Source organism: Phoxinus phoxinus (genome assembly GCF_949152265.1).
Source record: "Phoxinus phoxinus genome assembly, chromosome: 7".
Lineage (NCBI taxonomy): Eukaryota > Metazoa > Chordata > Actinopteri > Cypriniformes > Leuciscidae > Phoxinus > Phoxinus phoxinus.
This window is the reverse complement of record NC_136882.1, coordinates 16,216,419-16,238,663: the sequence shown is the minus strand read 5'-3', so window position 1 is coordinate 16,238,663 and position 22,245 is coordinate 16,216,419. Positions and strand designations below refer to the sequence as shown.

The following is a 22,245-nucleotide window of genomic DNA, read 5'->3' as shown; positions in this document are numbered from 1 at the left end:
ATTTGTTAAATTCATACTCGATGCCAGAGGGCAGTTACCATTAATCCTCGCACAGAAAGTCCACAAGCGAGAAGTAATAAAACAAATTACTTATTTTTAATTTTTTCAAGATTTCTGTAGATATCACGAGACATCGTTATCGTAAAAATTTTTGGCCACGATAATCATGTAGGTAAAAACCTGATATTGTGACAGCCCTTATAATTACGAACAGTGTATTGTAAAATGGCATCATCAACTAAAAAAAATCCTACATCCATGCCACCAGGTGTCAGTATAGGTCCAAGACAACTGCCTTACCAGCCAGCGCAACAAACAAAAAATTACTGTGCGTGCCTTGAACTAAATTAAAAACTGTCCAAAGCTGGGCTCACAGTGTCGCCTCACCAAAAAAAATCTCAGCCCGTGATATTCCGCCCCACACTTCAGTAGTACGTCCCACTGTTCAATAGAAACTAAATCTACTAACAGAGCTCCTTCGATTGACAAAATGAAATCTTGGCTGAACCAATCAATAGCTTTGATTGTTGCTCAAATCAATAGTATCTTCCATCCTCACTTAGCATAAGACTCAGCACCAAAATGCTCACTATTCGGCACAACCCCAGCTTGGAGTTCTGCTGAGTACACACAACAACAGCCACAGATCTCATCCTGTCAGGGCTTCCGGTGTCGGCACTTTGTCAGTTCGCACAACCCCGCTCCTCTCCTCTCTTCAGATACGAGACGTCTCACCCCGCCTCACTTCCTGCAGGATCGAGGAGGCTGCCGGTGGGTAGGCCTGCCGCCGGCCCCCTCGCTTTAGGGCCATAAGTAACTGTAAACGGTGCTGAGCAGGTGGGTGGGGGAATGAGAATGGAGCTGCATTATTTATGGGTTTCTTGCTTGTTTTGAATTTCATCCCGATAGCACTGTTTCAGCACTTTTCCAGCGCCTGCCACACGAGAGTGAGTGAACGAGTGCCGCCGCATTTGCTGGAGCGAATACAAATATCTGACCTTCTTTTAGCTGATTTACAGGCCCATTTTCTGCTGAGGGAGTGCTAATATTACCCATTACACGAGAAGAAAACAGGGCAGTGAGCAGACATGACAACAAACCGCTGTGATTTACATAATGGCCGTTGTTGGTGGAGATCCTGTGCGTTTACCAATTCAAACTGATTATAAATTGCAAAAACTAATGTGATACCCCTCACTCAAATTGAAGCATGCGTTACTCATGGATGCTGTGGTTCACTGGGTTGCTGATCAAGAAACCTTACCAGTATGTTTCACCAGAGGTGGCATCTGCAAAGGGCATCGGAATACGTGCAATCTGAAGAGATTAGACACGGAATGCATCGCCTTGGTCTCGTCTGTGTCATTGGTATCAAACTTAGTGTTAGAGAACAGAGGATTGCGGTACACTGAGTTCCCTAAACACACACAAAGAGGTTGCCAGAAGTCCACATCTGCCTTTCATCAGCGTCAACAGTCTAAAGGGCTCAGAGGAGGTGCTGCTGGACGAAACCTAACGCTACACACACACACAAAGTGAAGCTCCAACAGACTTAAAGCAGGTGACTCACTTTAAGAGCTGGATGAACCACTCGAAAGTGAACCTCAGAACCAATCGCCTATAAAACCAAAGATGTGCGCATGGAAAATGAAATAAGCTCGGGGCCACTGAACAGCAAAAAAATTGAACATGACAAATGGGCTTAGCAGGGATCCGTTGAAACTTTAAAGAGATCCCATTCACTTTGTACGCCACGGAAAACAACCAGCGCCAGGAGAGAATTGCTCTCATATTCCCTCCGAAGTTCAGAATGACACGCAGCGGTCTCTATCAGGATACTGATCTGTGCTAAACCGCGATTTCAAAGCGGCTACCCGTTGAGTTTGCCCCGGTAGCTGTAGTTTCTCTGAAACGTGTTGAGGTTCTGCAGGTGGTCAGGTGCGTCTGCACAGCTGCATAAGCATGTAATCAATCGCAGCGTTGCCTCCAGGCGCAGGTGGCCAGGGCTTTGCCAACAACATGCTCATCGCGCTCGTACCAGTAGGCGCACCAGGAAAATATGGAATAGCATCCGGACATGCTGTCTTTCAGGCTCAAACATGTAGATTCACACGCATCCGCATGCCACCACCACACACGGCTCATCTGCTCTGCAGCCACGGGAGAGGAGCTGGAAAATATCAGCGGCTGACTAGCAGAAGTCAATACGGTTTCTCATTTTCACTGAGTGAACGTCTGCTGATGAATAGCTGATATTTAATCGCAGTGATGAGACACTTAGAGCTCTGTCGTTCTGTCTTATTAGATTCTGTCCGCACTAGAACAAGAGGCTTCAGCCCCCCCATCATCTATGCATGTGCTGAGTCCAGCTCACTTCAGCAGGGCTTCCTGTCCCAGCAGTAGATGGTTAAGCCATTCTACCTCTCTCAAAACCATTCATCCATCCGATTCAGACCGTCTGAAGCTTAACAGGACTAATTAGGGCACTGTTGTTGTGTTGGAGAGATAGCTGGGCTTTTAGAAGGACCCCTGTGGAGAGCTCTCTCTTGGATCAGGTGCAGATCCTTAACGCAGATCTGTTGGGTCTGGCAGCACTGTCATCGACATTTGGTTGGAAAATGAAGCTAACGCTTGTCCCAAAAAAAACTTTACTGGAGGAAAAAAGGTTTTAAAGGAGTAAAAAGGAAGCAACAAATTACCAAACAAAAACTTCAAAGGAACAGCTTGCCGAAAAATTACACTTCCGTCTTAATTTATTCACCCCCATGGCTTTCTAACATGTTTGGCAGTCTCCATTCACTTTCATTGTATCAAGTAAAGATGCAATTGAAGTGAATGATGACTGAGACTGATGTTCTACCTAACATCTCCTTTTGTGTTCCAAGGAGGACAGTTTAAAACAACATGAGGGTGAGTAAATGATGACACAATATGTATTTTGGGTAAACTAATCCTCTTATAAGTAGGTTATCTCGTGTGTTCCGACAGGAAAATTACTCACAATTTAGTCATGTCAAGTCAGTAAATCTAATGAAAAAAGTAACTATTTTGTGAGGATGCTGGCAACTGCATATTGTTATATTTATAGTAAATGAGTATAGAAACATGCAGCATTTGAAATGGAGTATGTAAAAAAAAAAGAGTAGCAAAAATTATGAGAAATATATAAATATTTGAGACACAGAATAGTCGCGTAATGCTAATAATGAGCAAAAGGTGTAGAATACTACAACAGTAAAAATCCCATTTAAACCGTTTGGCATTCACCCAAGACAGAAACAAGAGACCACGTTGACTTCGTAAAAGCGAAGTTATCATTTACACAAGTTTATTTAAATACTTCCCAAATTTCGAGGTTAGCAGCAGATTTTCCCTCAATTGCGAAATTAATGTTACAGGGTTTCAGCGGGTTATTTGAAAGATTTATCAATGTATCTGTGATTGAAGTGAGTTTTATCAGTCAGGCATGATAATTAAACTCTCAGTACAGATAGTTGGCATGCAAAACCTGTCTTTCAAACCGAGGAACACCAGCGAGGAGTGTAAAAAAATCAGATAAAGACAATTAAAATATGAAAACCACAAATTTAATCGAGTATACACATGTGATGTGCAAACATATATATTACAGTCTATAATATATATTTTCATGATTTGCGCTAATATTTTTCATGATAGTCGCTGGAGGTGCTTCATATGTGCCCGGGGTAGCACAAATACAGTCGTCAAGACTAAGTAACCATGACACGGGAACACCATGACTAGAAAAACACCGTAAATTATGGGTTACGACTTTATAAGGTAATATATATATATACATATAGCCTATTGCATGTTTAAGGTTTATCTTATAGGTTGTTTGATTTAGGATCCCGTTTGTGGTGGAGAGAATCTGCTGCGTAATTTACTCCGGAGTTTATCTGTGCGTTTTTGAGGGGGACAAAATACCTTGAATCCTTAAAAACCCCAAACAGATTTTATTACACAGCTAATTAGAAAACAAAGAAGTGCTGGGAAAATGTGTGGTGGAGTCCAGTATGAAGCGCGGCGTTTGGCGGAGCTCATGCCGAGCGCGCGTCGCCTCTAGCGGGCAAGAAACTGCCAGCACACGCGGTGAGCTTTCAACCATTATCACACTAAAACCTGCTGAAACTAGCATACGAGAAGCTCGTCGTTTTGATCATGTACATTTTAGTTTTCTTGTTTGATGCTGTATTTCTTTTTGAGTTATAATAAGTGTTAAATATGGCATAATTGCCGTTTTTGTCTGTCAGTTGTAAGGTAGGCTAGCCTACTATAACAGACCTATAAAATTAAATATTCCGAAATGTCTTAAAAACTTAAATATATGGTCCCCGTGTCTTGTGCAATTTCACATAATAGCACACACATAAAATGGAAACATGTACTGATTCAGATAAAAAACAAATAAACAAATGACAAAACAACAAAAACTTACCCTCCTCTCCATAAACTAATGCCGCACACAAAACAAGTAAAGATCCACAGAGCTTTGTGAATAAATCCATCTTTCCTGGGTGAACGTTCACCCAGTGCGTGTAGAGGAAAAGCTCAAGTTCTTGTGATGTTCTTTGAAAATGTTCTTGTCCACTGATGATGTATCCACTTGTGTCTTGTGTCTGACAACAATTTCTGCCGCCTGCTTTTCTCGATACGTTTCAAAATGCTGGATGCGTAAATTCAACCCAGACTTGGCCGTTTAACATTTCCAGTTATATCCTAAACAAAAGCAGCAAAAACGAAAAGCGTCCGACTTTAAAACTAAACAACTTTCTCTTTAAAACCCACAGTTCAGACCAAAGACATATTTAGGCTTGATTTCCTCGAGCTACAGCAGCGCGTGAGTGAGTGAGGTGAGCTCTCGCCTTCAAATCCAACTGACATGAAGCTTTTTCCCGGTCTCGTCCCCACAGAATCCACCACCAAAAGCTCTATCTCTCATGGGAAACACTGGCCACGGCGGAACACTGTCAGGAAAGTGCAGCTCTGATGAGGTCCTCCGTGCAGCGGGTCCGTAACTGAAGTCTTCTGAAAGAGATACTCCACGCGCTGTCTCTTTGGCACTGCGCGTCTCTGCGTTTGAGCGCTGAGTCTTGCGCGGCAGCAGCATGTGGATGTAATAGCATTAAGGACGGGCGCAGCTATCGCATTACAGTCAGCACCTCGGCCCGCCTCTCCAGTCTCTGATTAAAGACCAGCCACTAGTCCCACAGTTACGCTATAAAAAGGCGAGCGAGGGAAACACAAGCGCCCACAGCCACACGGGCTCGTCAAACGCTCGTGGCTGTGCGAAACCACAGGCTGGTTTGGAGAGGTTCTTCAAGGTGGTATACGATGTATATATGCTGCTTACATTGGTCACTGACAAATAATGATGTCCAAAAGAATAAAATCCTTTAAAATTCTGTTTTTTCAAAAGTGACAAATTCTAACAGGTTAGATGTTAACGCTATAACATACGTTCTTAGCAATACAATATTTGTATTAGTGTTATTTTTTATATATTATTGAATTTAAAAAAATAATATTATATATTATATATATATATAAAAAAAGATATATATATATAATTTTACTCTGCACAGTACTCTGTACCACCTAGCCATTTTTTAATTATCCCACAAAGTCCCACAGGAATGTAAAAATGACATAACCAACATAGAACATAAAATAGGTCTATAATAGATCAGAAGAAGGAAAAAACATTGAGTCACATCATTGACCCAAATATAGCAATTACGCAAGGGAACGACAAAAGGAAACTGTTGTAATCATGATAAGCTGCCATTATTTTCGACTGCATGGTGCATGATTGATGTTAGAAACGTAATAGTTTTGATGCCCTCCAGTTGACTTTAAGCAGAAAAGTGAAAATGCTGAGTTGAGCCATGCATTAGGTAAGGCAATGTGCATGGTAATGTGTGGCTGAGATTGAATTAATGCAAATGCTTTTGACAGCAAGCCAAGGAAAGATCAACAAGGGTATGAGGGTCAAACCCTGAGCAAAAATACAAGAAACTGAACAATCCAATGGTAAACGTTCCATGACGACAGATGTTTGACAGCAACTAAAAACATCTGTTTTTCTTTCCTTGTGACTGATGCACTGTTGGAAACAATCACACACACACAAACTTAGTTAAAATAAGAACAAAAAGCAGAAGTTTGTGGTAGGATGTGTGGGACAATAGGAGAAGAGAAAGCAGATCTTGTGAAGAGCAATGTCCCCCTGGCTCTGCCCATCCAGAGTCCTTTAATTTGGCCCTCTGCACTCAAACACACACATGAAGACAGAAATAAGACGCTAAAGTACAGCGGGAGGTTGGGGTTTAGAAAGAAGGGCTAGAATCAACCTCGCCAACCACACTGTGCACATCAAAGCTATAGGAACCCAAACTCATAGATATGTTCTTGTGCACAGATCTCTTCATATCCACCCAACACTGGGCCAACGAGGGCCCCAATCCGCCACTAACTATAGTGGCTTTAATGACACGGCATTACCCAGCAGATCCTGAAATAAACTTCTCCATCCTCAACTATCCTGCAGGCAGCTGGGGAAGCACGGGGAAGTTTCTCTTAGATTTGATGCCTTGTCAGTTTCAGGTCATGTCGTATTGAAGTCAAATGGTTAGTCATGTGCTGTGCCATGTCTGAGCTGTTAATTCTGAGAATCACTGAGAAAACAGGAAGTGAGGAAAACATGATTGTTTTCGCAACAATAGACTTCTTTTCATCATCACAAACCACTCAATGAGACGATTCATAGATCAGGTCGCAGTGCTCTTATCTCTCTGAGATACTGACTCCATCTCTCAGCTCTTGAGACCACTGCACTATTTGACCTGGAGGCTTGGGCCTGTCAACAGTAATGCTTGATAAAGGTTGTTCTTTTTACACAGTCTTCAGAACAGTCTTGTGGTGTCACCTATCACGGATGAGGTCAGAGTTTGGGTATAGTGAGGGCTGGTCTTGGATCAGGGCGAAATAACAGCTTCCCTTTGAAGTGTTGACAGGCATGGCCTGTGCTGTCCACACACACCTCGACCCACAGCAGACCTGTGATCATCCATCTTATTGGCTAATGCCAGGCTGAGCATGAGGAGATCAGTGGAGAACAGTGGAGCCTCTGTGCGTGGTGGTGGGGTTATCCACACTCTCAGCCTCACAGGGGAAGTGTTGAGTGTGTGTGTGTGTGTGTGTGTGTGTGTGTGTGTGAGTTCATGATGGCCATACGGGGCGGAAAGTCCCCACTGCGGTCCCAGCAGTGGCTCTACTTCATCTTCTTACGCCATTTGAGCTTAAGTCCTGCTCGAGCCAAAAAAGCAGCACTGTGCTGACACATCTGCTTGTTTACAGGTACCACTGTTTCCTAGACGTCTGGAAGGAAGAAAGTACAAGAAAGTTACTGAAGACATATAAGTTCATTACGTTACATTCTTCACAAAGTGAAGTGATGTAACCATCAAGTAAAATCTTTGAATCTACTTATAATCATGATATACAGAAATTACAAGAAAATCGAGTCATGAATATCAAGAAGTTGTAAGGTTAAAACAAGCATGTTTATATATATTTTTTTAAAATAAGGAGATAATGGAATTGAATTAAGGAAATGCACTAAAACAAACAAAAAACTGTGAGGTGAGGTAAGAAAAAGCACAAAATACTTTTCTTGTACATTTAATCATGCAAGTTTACACAGCTTATATCATGATATAAGACTAGAAGAGTATCAAATCATAAATAAATAAGTTTTTTTAAGGTTAGTCCGCTTGACTTGAACAAAACATGTAATTTTTAATCAATATGATATATATATATATATATATATATATATATATATAAATATATATATATATATATATATATATATATATATTATATATATATATATATATATATATATATATATATATATATATATATATATATATATATATATATATTAAAAATAAATGAAGAGAGAAGAGAATTAGCAAAACTGTCAAATGGTGCAACCAGCAAGTTAAAAAGTACTAAAATACTTTATTTATTTGCACCTTGATTACACGCGAGTAATTCATGAATATCAAGACATTTTCTTAAGGTGACTCCATTTGACCAGTACCAAATAAATGCGATAAAATATCATGAATTTCATCGCAATATGTGCTATTTTTAAAATAAGAAAATAATTAAGTGTCGTAGTAAACAAGTCTGTTTTTAGATACTTTCAAAAAGTGCTCTTCAGCCATGTTTGACAAATATCCTTTGGGTGAACTGAGTGATCTAGCTGTAGTATATTTCCCAATCATATTGCTAAGGTATGTAGGGGTAGCAATAAGAAGACATTTAAAAATGAATACGACAATCCCGAAATCAGACTATAAGGATTTACTGGAGTTACCCTAAAGTTACGCGATCCCTCAGTTTGGTATTAGTCAGCATTCCTACAGCTTCATTCTCAACTCTTTGTAATTTTGAAGGAGCTCTTTGGTAAGCCAGGGAAAACACTCCTGCAGCAGTCAAATGCACCAATGAGTTTCTCACTGTCAGTGGGACACTGAACTGCTCTAGACGTATTGCACAGATTAACACCCAGATCCAATTACTCTTGGTAAGCAAGCCCTGGGGCTAAATAGTGTACCACAGCTGGAACCAGCTCTCTGCCCATATCCAATCTAAAGGAGAAACACCCAAAGTGGAGAAAACAACAGAAACACAGGGCTAGAGCTGTAGAACCAGAGCTGAACCAGAGTCAAATCTGTTTACTATGGATCTGAGCATCAACAAAAAGAAGTTGCCAGTGTTTGCATGGAAGATGAATAGCAAATATGGTGTCTGTGGTCTCCCTCACAACTCTTATCAACAAGGGTTGAAATCATTGACTGAAACAGTGACGTTTAGTTTAGTTAGCGCTTCTCTGGTGTCGTGTTTTGACTATATCAGCATCTATTTTGTGCGCACAACGTGGATAATCTTCAACCGGTAAACATGTCAGCTGTGTGGACAGGGGGGCGCACTTCCCTGTGACCAAAAATGATGCTAGAATAGCAGTTTGTAAACTTAATTCGGCTGAAATATTGAGAGGCAGCTTGTTGCCCAAGAACGTTACTATGACTGGGTTACCCAGCAACCCATATTTAATTACCAAAACTTGGTAACACTTTATTTTAAGGTGACGTAGGTGTGTACTTATGCATAGTTACAAGAAACGAACCGTAAACCAAACCATAACTCTTTAGTAAGTACATGTAGTTATTTGATATTACTCAGTACTTATTTAAGTACTATGCAACTATGTCACCCTAAAATAAAGTGTAACCGGAAACTTTAATTTCGGATTCAGTGTCTAAGTAAAACATTTTTTTCGGTGCATCACTAATATTCACTCATGCAAAATGTATAATAAAGACTTTTACTCATATTGTTCCAAGTAAACAAGACAAATCCAACCTTGGATTACTCATGTCTTCCTAAGTGAGTGATACAGCCACACACAGACAAAAGCACGCACATTGATATTCTCACTCATTAAACTCACCTTTGCACAGAAGAACAGTAAATTATTATATCAGCAGCACATATACACTGGCAACTCTCTAATGTGGCTCGGCTGAGACACTGTAGCTTTTGCCTATTTACTGGGGACAAACACACAGCTCATCAGCCTGTCCCCATGTTCAGACGACTCTTTGAGTTATATCTTGCTTTTCTGTTTCACCCGCTGCCCACACACACAAACATTCACATCCAGTAATCACATCTATCCTCTCTGATCTGCCTGTTTGTGTACAGAAGTTGCGCTGGGTGCAGTAAACCTAAATCTGAACGCTGTAGATCTTAGGTCCTAGTGTCTGCAGGAGCGGACTTTTATTCCCCTATTTACTGCTGTGTGTCAGCTGTGGCCGCCTCCGGCGTGATTATCACTGCAGGTTGAAGCTGTGTCCTGGGGTTCATACAGAAGAATAGTGGTGGAGGAAACTGTAGTTCTCATTATCCACAAAGCCATCCAACTCCCACAAGGCCTTTTCGTCTCCATACGCTCACATTCATTTAAACCAGCCTGAAGAAATATACTCACCAGCAGGAGCGGTGTGTGTTGGTCCTTGCTAATACTGTAACCTATAAACAAGGGCAGAATTTAATTGACCTAACGTATATATAATGTTTAATGTTCAAGAAGTCACAGCAATTAATGCCGTTATTTTGGTCAGAATTCAGCAAATCCCTTCACAGCCGTCCTTTTATTTGAACTTAGTTGTCTTCAGATCCAGTGTAGTTCACCTTTGAACCATGAGGGGGCAGGTGTCTGCCAAGGGAGACAGATGAAAGCATGGCAGGATCAGGGAACAAACAGGAGAATTAAAGACTATTGATAAAACACTCACATCAAATTAAATGATAATGTGTACGTTCATGCTGAATCAAAAGCATAAAAGCGATGGGACGGTGTAATTTCAGTACGGTTTCAACCAACGGCAGGCTGAATTTCAGTCAAACCACAGAGGAACGAGAGACGTCCTTATTAAATAACAATATAATATCTAAACCTGATGAATCACGATGACAAATGATATTCAGTCGTCTCTAATTATCTTCACAATAGCTCATTCCTCCAGAATACGGTATTAAAGGCGGCCTGCCGTATATCTGTAAACACAATTTCCTCCTCTTTGATTTGGGAATTCATTTTGTAATAACTGGATATACCAATCTCTCACGTATATGACATTAACTGCAGGCAATTATTTGTAAGGGAGTGAATGAGCTGTCAAATAACTAGAAAAAACAGGTAAAGTGCCTCTCTAGGTAATAGTTGTATACCTCTTAATCTTAGCTTTAATTACACAACTGCAGTATCTCAGAGCCATGAAACCCATATTCACACACACACGCTGTAATTGAATCGCCTGGGGTAAGTGCAACCACTGATGGGTTTCTCCCCTCACCTCAAACACTGGTCACTGATAAGCCTGGGGGTCAGAGGTCAGGGTTTCTAACACTGATAAGGGCGTCTGTGGAATCCCACGGAGCTGATTGGGATCTAAGCAAGCTTTGAGCCCAGGGAATGTGAAGGAACACTGATCAAATACGGAGGTCTCCTCCCTCTTACTCTACTCGGTCTCCTATGCCACTGCTTATCTACAACTCAGCATGAATGAGATGTTTGGCCCTCCAACTATTTTTTTCCCTATTGAGTTTCTCTTAAATTACATGTTTGGAACTAACATTCCCTTCTGTGCTGAGGTCATTCAGTTGTTTACTGTAAATACCGCAGTCCAGTAGAAGCCAGCAGGACGGACAAATAGGGGATTGTCCTCAGTGAAGAACGTCTTCGGGCTTTCCCCCATTCTCTGTGTCTTATCAGAAGCAGACCTCAAGGAACACAATCTGGAGTCATGATACAAAGACATCTCATTGTTTGATTGGTAAACTTTAGTGTTCCTGTTCATGAGGAAAGGGGAACGGCTTTATTGGCTGGAGGAATATAGAGTGAAGCTATTTGGGCAGAAAAAGCATTGACAGCAAAGTCTTATTTCACAACATACATCAGTGCAGGAACCACAGAGTGCTTTGATATCAGCACTTTTGTAATATATTCTTTGAGTTATGAGTATAAATGAGGGGAGTTGATGATTGTGCGTTACTGTTCGAGATTAATATTTGCAGCGGTACCCCAGGCACAGCAAGCTTGCAAATTTGTACTTTCCGAGTAATAAGCCTTGCGATCGTAAACATTTGATTAATCAAAAGTAAACACGTAAAACAATGCTGTATAAACTGAGACAGTAATCACGTGATTGCATAATAAATGGCATGTCAAGCGAATGTTGGAGCGATGCAGTGAGGATATTTTCGCTGTGTGTTCATTGCGTGCCATCAAAGCGAGTCACCATTTGGGTAATTAATTTGAGTAATGAACACAAAAATTCACACATCTGCGTTTTTCTCTTGTTGGGTCATTTTTCTCTGGTCTTCTGAGATGCAGTAAAATGAAATGTAATTGAAACATGAAGTTTTACCCTGTTGCTGCAGGCTTTACATCACTGTGTATCTGATAGATTACAAAGCACTTTGTCAATTCTGATAGTCACATCACGATTAAAATGAATTGAATAATTACATTTTACTAATAAATTGTTTTGATTCTGCCAAATGTTGCTGTGACTTTTTGGAAATTAAAAACCCCATATTTCACTCATGCTCTAAAATCAACATTGCGTGTAGAGAACGCCTGGCTGCATGTGAAAGTTGCCAAATATGTATAAATACAAATATATAGAATTTCAGATTAAAAACGCGTGTTAAGTTAAATTAAAGCAGTTTTACACAGTCCCAGTCTGCATTCCGTGGAACAGCGATCTTAAACCCTCTATTGAGGGTTAAAAAGACTGCCAATGACAATAAGACAACAGAAGATGCATGATAAAAGGGCACTTAAAAGTAATGAATCACTAAACAGCATTGTTTAAACTGAGCACGGTGCTATGGCTCTCTGAGCATACACAGAAAGGATAAAGACAAGAAAAGGAAAAGACTGAGGAAATACCATTTAGGATAAATGGAGTGATCGACTAAGTAAATCTTTATATATAGAAACCGAGTAAGTGAAATAACTTCAAGGATCTAAACGTCATAGCTTTCAGATTATGGACTTTAAGGATTGATTTAAAGATGTTAGTGTGGGCTTGAGGCTGAAAAAAACAGGGGATGATGATGATGGTAAGTGTGTGTGTGTGTGTGTGTGTGTGTGTGTGTGTGTGTGTGTCTGTGTGTGTGTGTGTGTGTGTGTGTGTGTGTGTGTCTGTGTGTGTGTGTGTGTGTGTGTGTGTGCACGTGGCCCTCAGATTCAATTTGCCATTGGAGTGTCAGTGAGATGGTTCACTGAGCATCTGATATGAGTGACTGATTAACTCAAGCTAATTGATTGAGAAGCGTCACACTGGCGAACTAAGATGGAGACAAGGGGGTCAACATCTGCTGCTTTCCCAGAACCCCCCCTGCTTTACCTTATCCCATTACCCCTCAAAACCCTCTGCTCTAATACCCACAAACCGAACACACACACACACACACAACACTGGGAATCCAGCAGTCACAGGAAGTGATGTGGAAAAACTGAAGGTATGATGAAAATTGAATGCTAGCATTAATTTTTAATTAGATATGATTAATTGTTGTTTCGTTTTCTGGTTTTGATCCATTCAAACAGACTGTGATTAATGTGACCTAGTGAGTAAATCAGAGCCTCACTGAAATGAAGAGCTATTGATTATTGACTTCAGCTAAACTAACAAAATTTATCAAAATGACCTTCATTCAGTGTCGGACTCATGGAGGGTGTGCTGGATTACTCTGTGGAGATTATTACAGTCATCCTGGCTAATAGTGAGGAGTTTAGAGGTCCTGTTTGATGCTCAAATAATGCCAAAATAAGTGATGGTGGAAATACAGTGGACACTTAAAAAGCCACATTTAAAAACACATGAATGTCAAAACCACAGAACTGAATCCAAGTGACATTTTCAAAACTAATGAACTCTCTCCGAATGAACTTTTCTGAGCCATTTTTCACTTTTAACCAGCTGACCTCAAATGCAAATGACACAACATTTAAATAAATATATGTGCTGCGTTTCATTATAGGCTGATGTTTACAGCGTCTCAAAGTGGCTCGGTTCACAGTATGCTTCTCCACACAAACTCCATCTCTGCTTCTGCTTTGAGTTTGGGTCATTTACTAGTAAAGAGAAGCACTTTTTAACAGAAGAGACGTTTTAAAGTGACAATGAAATCAAGATTGACGATTCAAAGATCCAATCAATTCCTGACTTGAAAATCAAGTCCCTTGTTCAAGAAGACGTTTCACTCACAATAATACACTAACCGGACACTTTATTAGGTACAGCTTGCTACGGGGTTGGACCCCCTTTGCCTTCAGAACTGCCTTAATTCTTTACGGCATAGATTTGTGCTGGAAACATTCCTCAGAGATTTGAGAGCCATATTGTCATGATAGCATCACGCAGTTGCTGCAGATTTGTCGGCTGCACATCCATGATGCGAAACTCCTGTTCCACCACATCCCAAAGGTGATCTATTCAATTGAGTACAGTGAACTTATTGCCATGCTCAATAAACCAGTTTGAGATGATTTGAGCTTTGTGACAGGGTGCGTTATCCTGCTGGAAGAATCCATCAGAAGATGGGTGCTCTGTGGTCATAAAGGGATGGACATGGTCAGCAACAATACTCAGGTTGAATGTGGCATTTAAACGATGCTTAAGTTTCTAAGGGGCTGAAAGTGTGAATACCCTTACCCCATTACACCACCAGCAGCCTGAACCGTTGACACAAGGCAGGATGGATCCATGCGTTCATGTTGTTTACACCAAATTCTGACCCTACTATCTGAATGTTGCAATGCTGCTGCTGTAGCCCATCTGCTTCAAGGTTCAAGGTCCTAGAGATGGTTGTGCATGAAAATCCCAGTAGATCAGCAGTGTCTGAAATACCAGCCCATCTGGCACCAACTACCACGCCGTTCGAAGTCACTTGAATCACCTTTCTTCTCCATTCTGATGCTTAGTTTGAACCTCAGAAGATCATCTTGACCATGTTTACATGTCTAAATGCATTCAATTGCTGCCATGTGATTGGCTGATTAGATATTTGCGTTAACGAGCAGTTAAACGAGCAGTTAAACAGGTGTATCTAATAAAGTGGCCGGTGAGTGTAGGCTATATTTACATTTACATTTAGTAATTTAGCAGACGCTTTTATCCAAAGCGACTTACAACTGAGGACTACAGCAAGCGAGTCATGCGTGAAGAGGCAAAAATAACGCAAGAAGTGCTCAAAATACAAAGTTCAGGCATTGCTCAGAGTAGCATAAGCCAAACAAGGGAGGATTAAAGGAAAAGGTTATATTCTTCACAATAGGGAAGAAAAGATGATCGCAAAAGATAAACCTAAGTTTCATGGAAACTTTAAGTGCTCCATGTGATTTTCCGTCAAAATTAAAGTTAGATGGTAAAAACTGAGACAGCCGAAAAATATTTATTTGATTTTTATTATTTATTTTTTTATATCTTTTGGCATAGTTTGCCTTTCTTAGTTCTGAAAAGAGAATAGACAAGAGGGATAGTGAGGAAGACAGATTGGAAGGATGCAAACTCAGAGCGCAACCGTTCTGCATGCTGGAGCACTGCCCACCGCTCCAATATCATTGCATATTGTATATGAACGAACCTATAATGGATCTTTTGTGCAGCCTATTCACTGATATATTTATTATTGCTCGCATACCCATTTAATCACTCAAAAACGTACCCATGCACACAAACACATACTCAAACTAACCTCACACCATCATTACCCACAACCAAGAAGTGTTTGCCTGTCATTCTTCAAACAGCCCTGGGAGGATTTGAGTATTAGTGAAGAATTTAGCCTCTGCATTTCACATACACACACAGACACAGTTTCACAATCAAGCTCACACAATCACACACACACAGATCCCAATATAATTCCATTTAAATCCTCATTGCTTTTGTGCTCTTTTGCAAGGGAGCATAATAGTCACATTATTGGCTAAAGGATCTTTGATGTGTGGACGGAGGGCTCAGTGAATGGATTCGGCAACAATCAGTGTGGTGAGCAGGGAACCTGGGGAGGTTCTCAATGCACGCTTTGATGTCCTTCTATTAGTTTAGAAAAGTGTGTGTGTGCGCGTGTGTGTGTGTGTGTGTGTGTGTGTGTGGTGGGGGGGGGGGGGGGATGGGGGGTGATAGTGGTTTCCATAGAATGGGAATCAGTTAAAAACAAACAATACAAAATATGGGGGTGATGTGACTATTATAAAAATAAAAAAAAGCAGAATGTCCAAGTTGCTCTTTTTTTTTATATTTTTATTTTACTTACATTTTTTTAAGGACATCTGCCCTAGCTTTCACTGGAACATATATATGACTTCAGAAGACTTGGAACATGTCTTATGGTCTTCATTTATTATATACTTTTATTTTGTGCCATTTTGAAGCTTTAAAGTTTCAGTTCATTATAACTGTATGGAAAAAATTCCTTTTTAAAACCAACTGCATTCTTTTTTTTTCTCCTTTTGTGTTCTAAGGATGGAAGCCATTCAGCCATTCAGGTCTGGAATGACATGAAAGTGAGTAAAAGGAAAATAATATATATATATGGGTGAATTAATCCTTTAATAAGATCAAAACCACCAACCCTTCAATATGCAAACCATAAACAAATATAATCCCTGGTTTTGAGCCTTGCTGTGTTTGCGGCAAATTCAAATAAAAAGCAAAAGATAGGGAAACATTTCACACAAAGACACAGATGCAAGAACTCCAGTATTGTTTGTCAAGAAAGTGAAAGTAAAGCTTATTTTCCATAAGAAAGGTGGCAGCAGAGAAGGAGGTACTTGACAGGTAGCTGATACACCAACTGAAAGAGGTCTGATTTATTTGAAAAAAGGGAATGAGAGCTTGATGAGCTCAGGAAACCAACAGCAGACAGTAATTCCATCCCGTCTTTGTCTTTTACCGCAGCGTCCGAACAAGCTTCTTAAAATGGCACAATAGATTTAATGAAGCGCCTTTGCACACTCTAACTCTATTCTTTTATGGCATAAGCATCACCACAAGTTTTATAACAGCGCTGTAAAAGGCAGACAAAAGACAAATGGCCATTGGTAAATCACTACGGTCCTGTGGGCTGAGACTGGGCACTGTAAAGTGGAGGGGGGTTATGAACAGAGAAGGGGGGGGGGGGGGGGGGGGGGGCTTATTTTGTCAGGCAAAACCCAAAAGAAGATGACAGCAGCCGAATCCAAGCCCGCCCCCCTCCTCACTTCAAAAGCACACATGCACACACATGGCTTTCCAACTCCATCAGCTTTAATGAGTCCTGATTGGATAGCATGCCGAAGCTTTTCGGGTCAAACATCAGTCTATCTTCCCATCTTTCTCTCTCTCTGAGCTTCATTACTCTCATCAAGACAGAATTCAGTGGAACGGCATCTCCAGGCATCTCTTCTAAAAAGAGTTATCAGAGTGTGAAATAACAGTGCAGATGCCCAAATACAGTGTTTTGACAGTACGGCCCACTTGGAAAGTAATGTTTTGGGTTTCAGCATTGACTTGAAATGGACTGGCAGATTTTTTTTTTTTTACTGCTCAGACTGGCTGCTATGAATGGACTTCTCAGTTGTATTTAATTGAAGTATCAATTTATCTAAGACTTGTCTCTTTATATTCCTCAGAAGAATTCAAGGTAACACTATACAATAAGGTTCAATTTGGTAGTTAATGCATTAAATATCATGAACTAATAAACTTAAGTAAATGCAGTAACGTTAATTTATAAATATACTATTGTAAAATATACATATATATATATACATATATATATATATATATATATATATATATATATATATATATATATATATATATATATATATATATATATATATATATATATATATATATTAACTTTTTATTTATTTTAATTGGTCCATGATGACCTTTGATTGGGGCCACCATTCCACATCACCAGAGAGCATATCTTCATATCTTTTATTTTTCTTCTTCTATTGAAATGTAGAAAAGAGAAGAGAAGTGGATTTGATTTTAAAGAGTAAATTTTAATATAGCTACTATAGTTGGATATAATGCAACACTTAATTTTGGCCCATGGCCCTCAATCAAGCTAGATTTTTGGCCTTTCATAGTAAAAAGTTTGGGCCCCTCTTATTAAGATGAATAAATACCATAACAATTATTTTGCATTTACTGTAAAGTGTTCCTGATATTAAAATGAAAACAAATGAGACAGTTGTTGCCAAACAATAAGAGTGGATAGAGTCGCTCAAATGAGCTCATATTGAAATTTCCTTTGCTTACATTCTCCAAGATCTTAGCAAATAAGCACAGGGTGAAACATCATTAAGATCTCATTTGAAGCGCTTTCCTTTCCTATGGATTTCAACATACGGCGAATAAGGTCCCTGCAATTGTGTTTCCAGGTTTAAGCTATTTGGGGACTTCAACAGCCCCCTACTAGTCTGAGCACCAAGGGTGCAGGGTCAAAAAAATAAATAAACAGAGCGCCTTCCCTTATCAGTGATCAGAACCACCTCCCTCCAAACACACTCTCACGGTGAGCAGATAAAGCACCACACACACCTCCCACTGCATCAACACTGAGGGGGACTGTTAGTCAGACACACCCCCCTACTGTAACACTAGATCATTTTAATGTCAAGCAGCCCGTGATGATGTCTTTAACATGACTAATTGATAGTGTCGTCTGTTGTCTCAAGATCACCTGTAGTCGCCAAGATACACACACAATCATGAATGAACTAACGCACATGCACGTCAACGGCAAAAGCAGACAAACCCCTTCTCTTTGACAAGACGGTTTGCGCGTGTGTGCAAATGGCTGTTAATTGATGCACACCGCCCTTTGTTTCATAATTTAAGAGCCTCCGTCATTATTGTGCCATTCTGAGCACAGAGTGCATCCACCCCGCCATAAACAAGCAAAATGGGCACTTTGAATAGCCTCATTTTATCATGCTGACAAGCTGTGCATGTGTGCGCGTGCATTGGGTATTGATGTACATATTTACAGAGCGTTTACGTATAAATAATTCATAAACTTTAAACAAATGTATGTGGGAATCAGACTGACTTCAAACTGTTGGGGATTACGGATTTAATTCACAGCCGCCTGTACCTGACTCCAGCGTGCACTGGACAGAACTCTGTTGTTTCCTGTCTGTTTGGAGAGAACCGATACGCAACAGATGTGCCATTCAGCTTTGGTATCTATCAGTGAGGTGTGTTTTATCTATAATCAAGCTGAGATTGTGTGTAAACGTGTGCCAGACTCTCAGACAAGTGGTTTGGATGGTGGAGACCTGCCTATTTGACACCACCAGGTGAGCACCTGCTTTACTGACAGCAACTCTAACAAGTCAATTATCGTCCCATGTGAGAAAATGTCAGGGTGGCTCTCGTTCCGGACCCAAACATAACCACGCTGCATCAATATGCACTTGACATTCAGCCGATCTGTCTGAGATTTTGCAGAGAGCGACAGAGAAATGGCTTTCCCTCAAACACATAGCCAGACCGATGTACAATTGATCTGCGGCTAAAGAAGAGCGTCTCGGTAAACAGACACAAACAAATAATTTAGACGAGAAAGACTCACTGCTTGAGCTCTTACTTCTCCGGAGAAGAGGAAAGAGAGACAACAAAGGAGAGGAGGACGGGAAACGTGGTGAATAGATGCTTCCGACTCCAACGTTAAGAGGATTTCAGTGGCTGGGAATGAGAGGAGATATTTGAGGAGAATTACCCTGGAATATTAAAGCGTTGACACACTCCCTCAGACTGGAGCTTCCAGGGAACCAACACACACCTTTAAGAAGCTTAGCGACTGCCTAAATCCAACACACACGCACAAACACACACCGAAACAACTCGCAAGACTGCGTTTTAGTGTCTATGGAGAGATATGAGGTCTTTTATAGCAGCCCTGATGTGTTATTTTATGTGGCACATACATCTTAGCCCACTAAGACAACACAGAGGGCGAAAGCCAAATCTCTCACTGTGTCAGAATGGGGCTGTTGTCCTTGTGCAGAGCCAAACGCACGCCACACTTATCTTGATCCAAGGCACAGAGGGGGAACTATTGCACGTTATTTTGTGACAAAAGCCAAAGCTAGCAATAAAAGACGTTTTTCATGCGCCACTCGAAAGAACGGCTGCCAAACATGTGGCCCGTGAGCCTTTTTCTGTGCAGCTGGGAGATTGAACAACATCAGCTTGTGTTTTGTTATCAATGGCTGTATTCATGCTGACTACAGGGCTCGGTGTACCCGGCTACTACCGGTGTGCGTAGTGTATTTTGCTGCCCTGTGGAGGGTGGGCTGGGATGGGGAGTCAGATAAGATGAACATAAAAAAGGCCAATTTTCAGCCATGTTTGCCAGGCAGGTCAAGGATGCTGTTTGTTTGAAGGAGGGGTCACTCGTCTGTTGCAGAGTGGACACAGGAACACAAAACAGAGCCGCCTGTGTCCTCGAGTGTTTGGAAAAGATCTCTTATCTTTCTAGGTTTTGCAATTTGTCCAATCCCAAGTAGTTCCAACTGGATGACCTCCTAATAGAAAGAACATGGAATCTATTCTCACCTCTCAAACATTGCTCTATGCTAAATCTTTGAAAAGCAGTCCTTGAAACCTATAATCCTGAAACACAATTGGTAATAGGTGCCTGGATCAAATGAACGGTCACATTTGGCAAACTTTTGCTTCTCTCCGTTGTCAGCAATCTCAAACGATGATCAATCAACCTGTCAGGGTCTTTCGGTTTTCCTGCAATTTCCAAATAAAAAGAGGGCTGTTTTACACTACCCAACCCCCCCCCCCGGTAATTAGCATTAACACTCTATTTACTGAACTTAAAACCGTTCAGCAATTGGAAAAGCATCTATTATGCATTCATTAGCACAGAGGCGCTGTCAAGAAGTGGAACTTCCTGTATTTACACCTTGTCACTAACTATTTGTAACCCCAACATAGAGGCAAGTGCTAAATAACATTTTTAACCATGATCAACATTTAGGTCAGTCTCTACACAATTACAAAATCTAATTTTCAAAAGGGTTGAAGAGAAGATACATGAAACATCTAACCATTTCAACATTAAAAGTGCATTCAATAGTTCTTTAGCAAGCGTTTGCATATTGAGTTCAATACCACAATGGTGTTAGACGCAGCACTACCATATATCGACGTGAAATCTTTGTTAGTCTTCTGACTTCTAATCTTTTCTGGTTCTTTGGCCGTACAGGTACTGATTCTCCCATTGTCTCGGCTGGTAAGTGTGTTCCATTGTCTTGATATCACCAAACAACACTGCTCAGTTACAATCAAGTTTTTGCATTATCAAGGTCTGTAAGTCAGACTTAAACCAAAAAAAAAAAAAAAAAAGAGTTGTGAGTTTAGTCAGACTTTTTTTATGTCAAACTTTTAAAGTGTGTGTAAACATACTTAACGGAATAATTCTGTACTGTCTGGGTAGGAGTATTACACTTTATAGGTTTAGTTTTACAGTTTGACCTGTTTGTTTTAAACAACACATTTATTTTGAACGCTCAGGTCTTTAGGTAGAGGTTACAGTATATTAAAAAAAGTACAGGTCTGCACAGGTCTTAGATTATATGAAATATCTTGGAGAAATGTCACAGGTAACTGTACGATAAGCCAGACAATCCGTGGTCCCTATCTTTCCTCAGCGGTAGAAGTGAGGCTTATTAAAATGGCGATGAATCTGAGGCTGATTATTAATACACTTTTTATTATTTTTGATTGGTGTTGCCATGGTGAACTCTGGACAAACCGGGAGCAATCTTCAAACCTAAATTTGCTTTCAGCAATTAAAACTAAACATATTCAAACACACATACACACACAGAACAATTGAAACACTCTCACATCGAGCAACAAAAACACCACAGGCCCTCACCTTCTCTTTAATGAACGTCATCAAGGAGGAAGAACAGTGCCAATATTTTAAAGGTCTTTTCAATAGTTCCATCTCCAACTGCATGTGATTAGCTGTAATTAGCTTATGCAGATTTTGTGTGCAGCTACATGCAGATGTTTAGATGAGGTTGGGGGCAGCTGAGACTGAGGTGCTGTGTTATTAGATAATAGAATGACCCATCTGGGTCATATTCTTATTCCAACCAGACTCAACATCAGGGCCTCAAATGTGTTGAAAGGCTAATTCTCGATACATCAGCAAAGCAACTGAGGTGCCTGCCTCATTTACCTCTTTAAAGTGCCCCTATTATGCTATCTTAAAGGTTCCTAATTTTGTTTTGGAGGTCTCCTACATTAAGTTTACATGTACCAAGGTAAAAAAAATACTTTAATTTTATCATAATATACATTGCACATCACCTAATTTCTCGAAGAGTCTGAAAATGGTTAGTTCGAAGATTCAGTCTCTATAAAACTCCTCCTTTCTGAGAGCATACTCTGCTCTGATTGGCCAGACAGGCTAGTCTGTTATTGGTCTACCGCTTACAGGGTGTTTCCGAAACAAAACACTCATCACCATATCTGAATTTCTGAAGCACTTCCACAGCGCTTGATGCACAGTGATACGAACGGTAACGATGGCGTCGGATTT

At 40.4% G+C, this 22,245-nt stretch overlaps 1 protein-coding gene across 2 annotated transcripts in view; it reads right to left on the bottom strand.

Annotated features, from left to right (window-relative positions):
* Positions 1-5,335, bottom strand: part of nrp2b (neuropilin 2b) — a 72,994-nt gene extending 67,659 nt beyond the window's left edge. Inside the window, exon 1 of one of the 2 annotated variants that reach the window (XM_079619496.1) lies at positions 4,460-5,335. In XM_079619496.1, the coding sequence (XP_079475622.1) occupies positions 4,460-4,529 (70 nt within the window). In that variant the 5' untranslated portion in view covers positions 4,530-5,335. The remainder of the gene's footprint in view (positions 1-4,459) is intronic. The other variant, XM_079619497.1, reaches the window with a different exon arrangement.
* Positions 5,336-22,245: the final 16,910 nt, after the last annotated feature.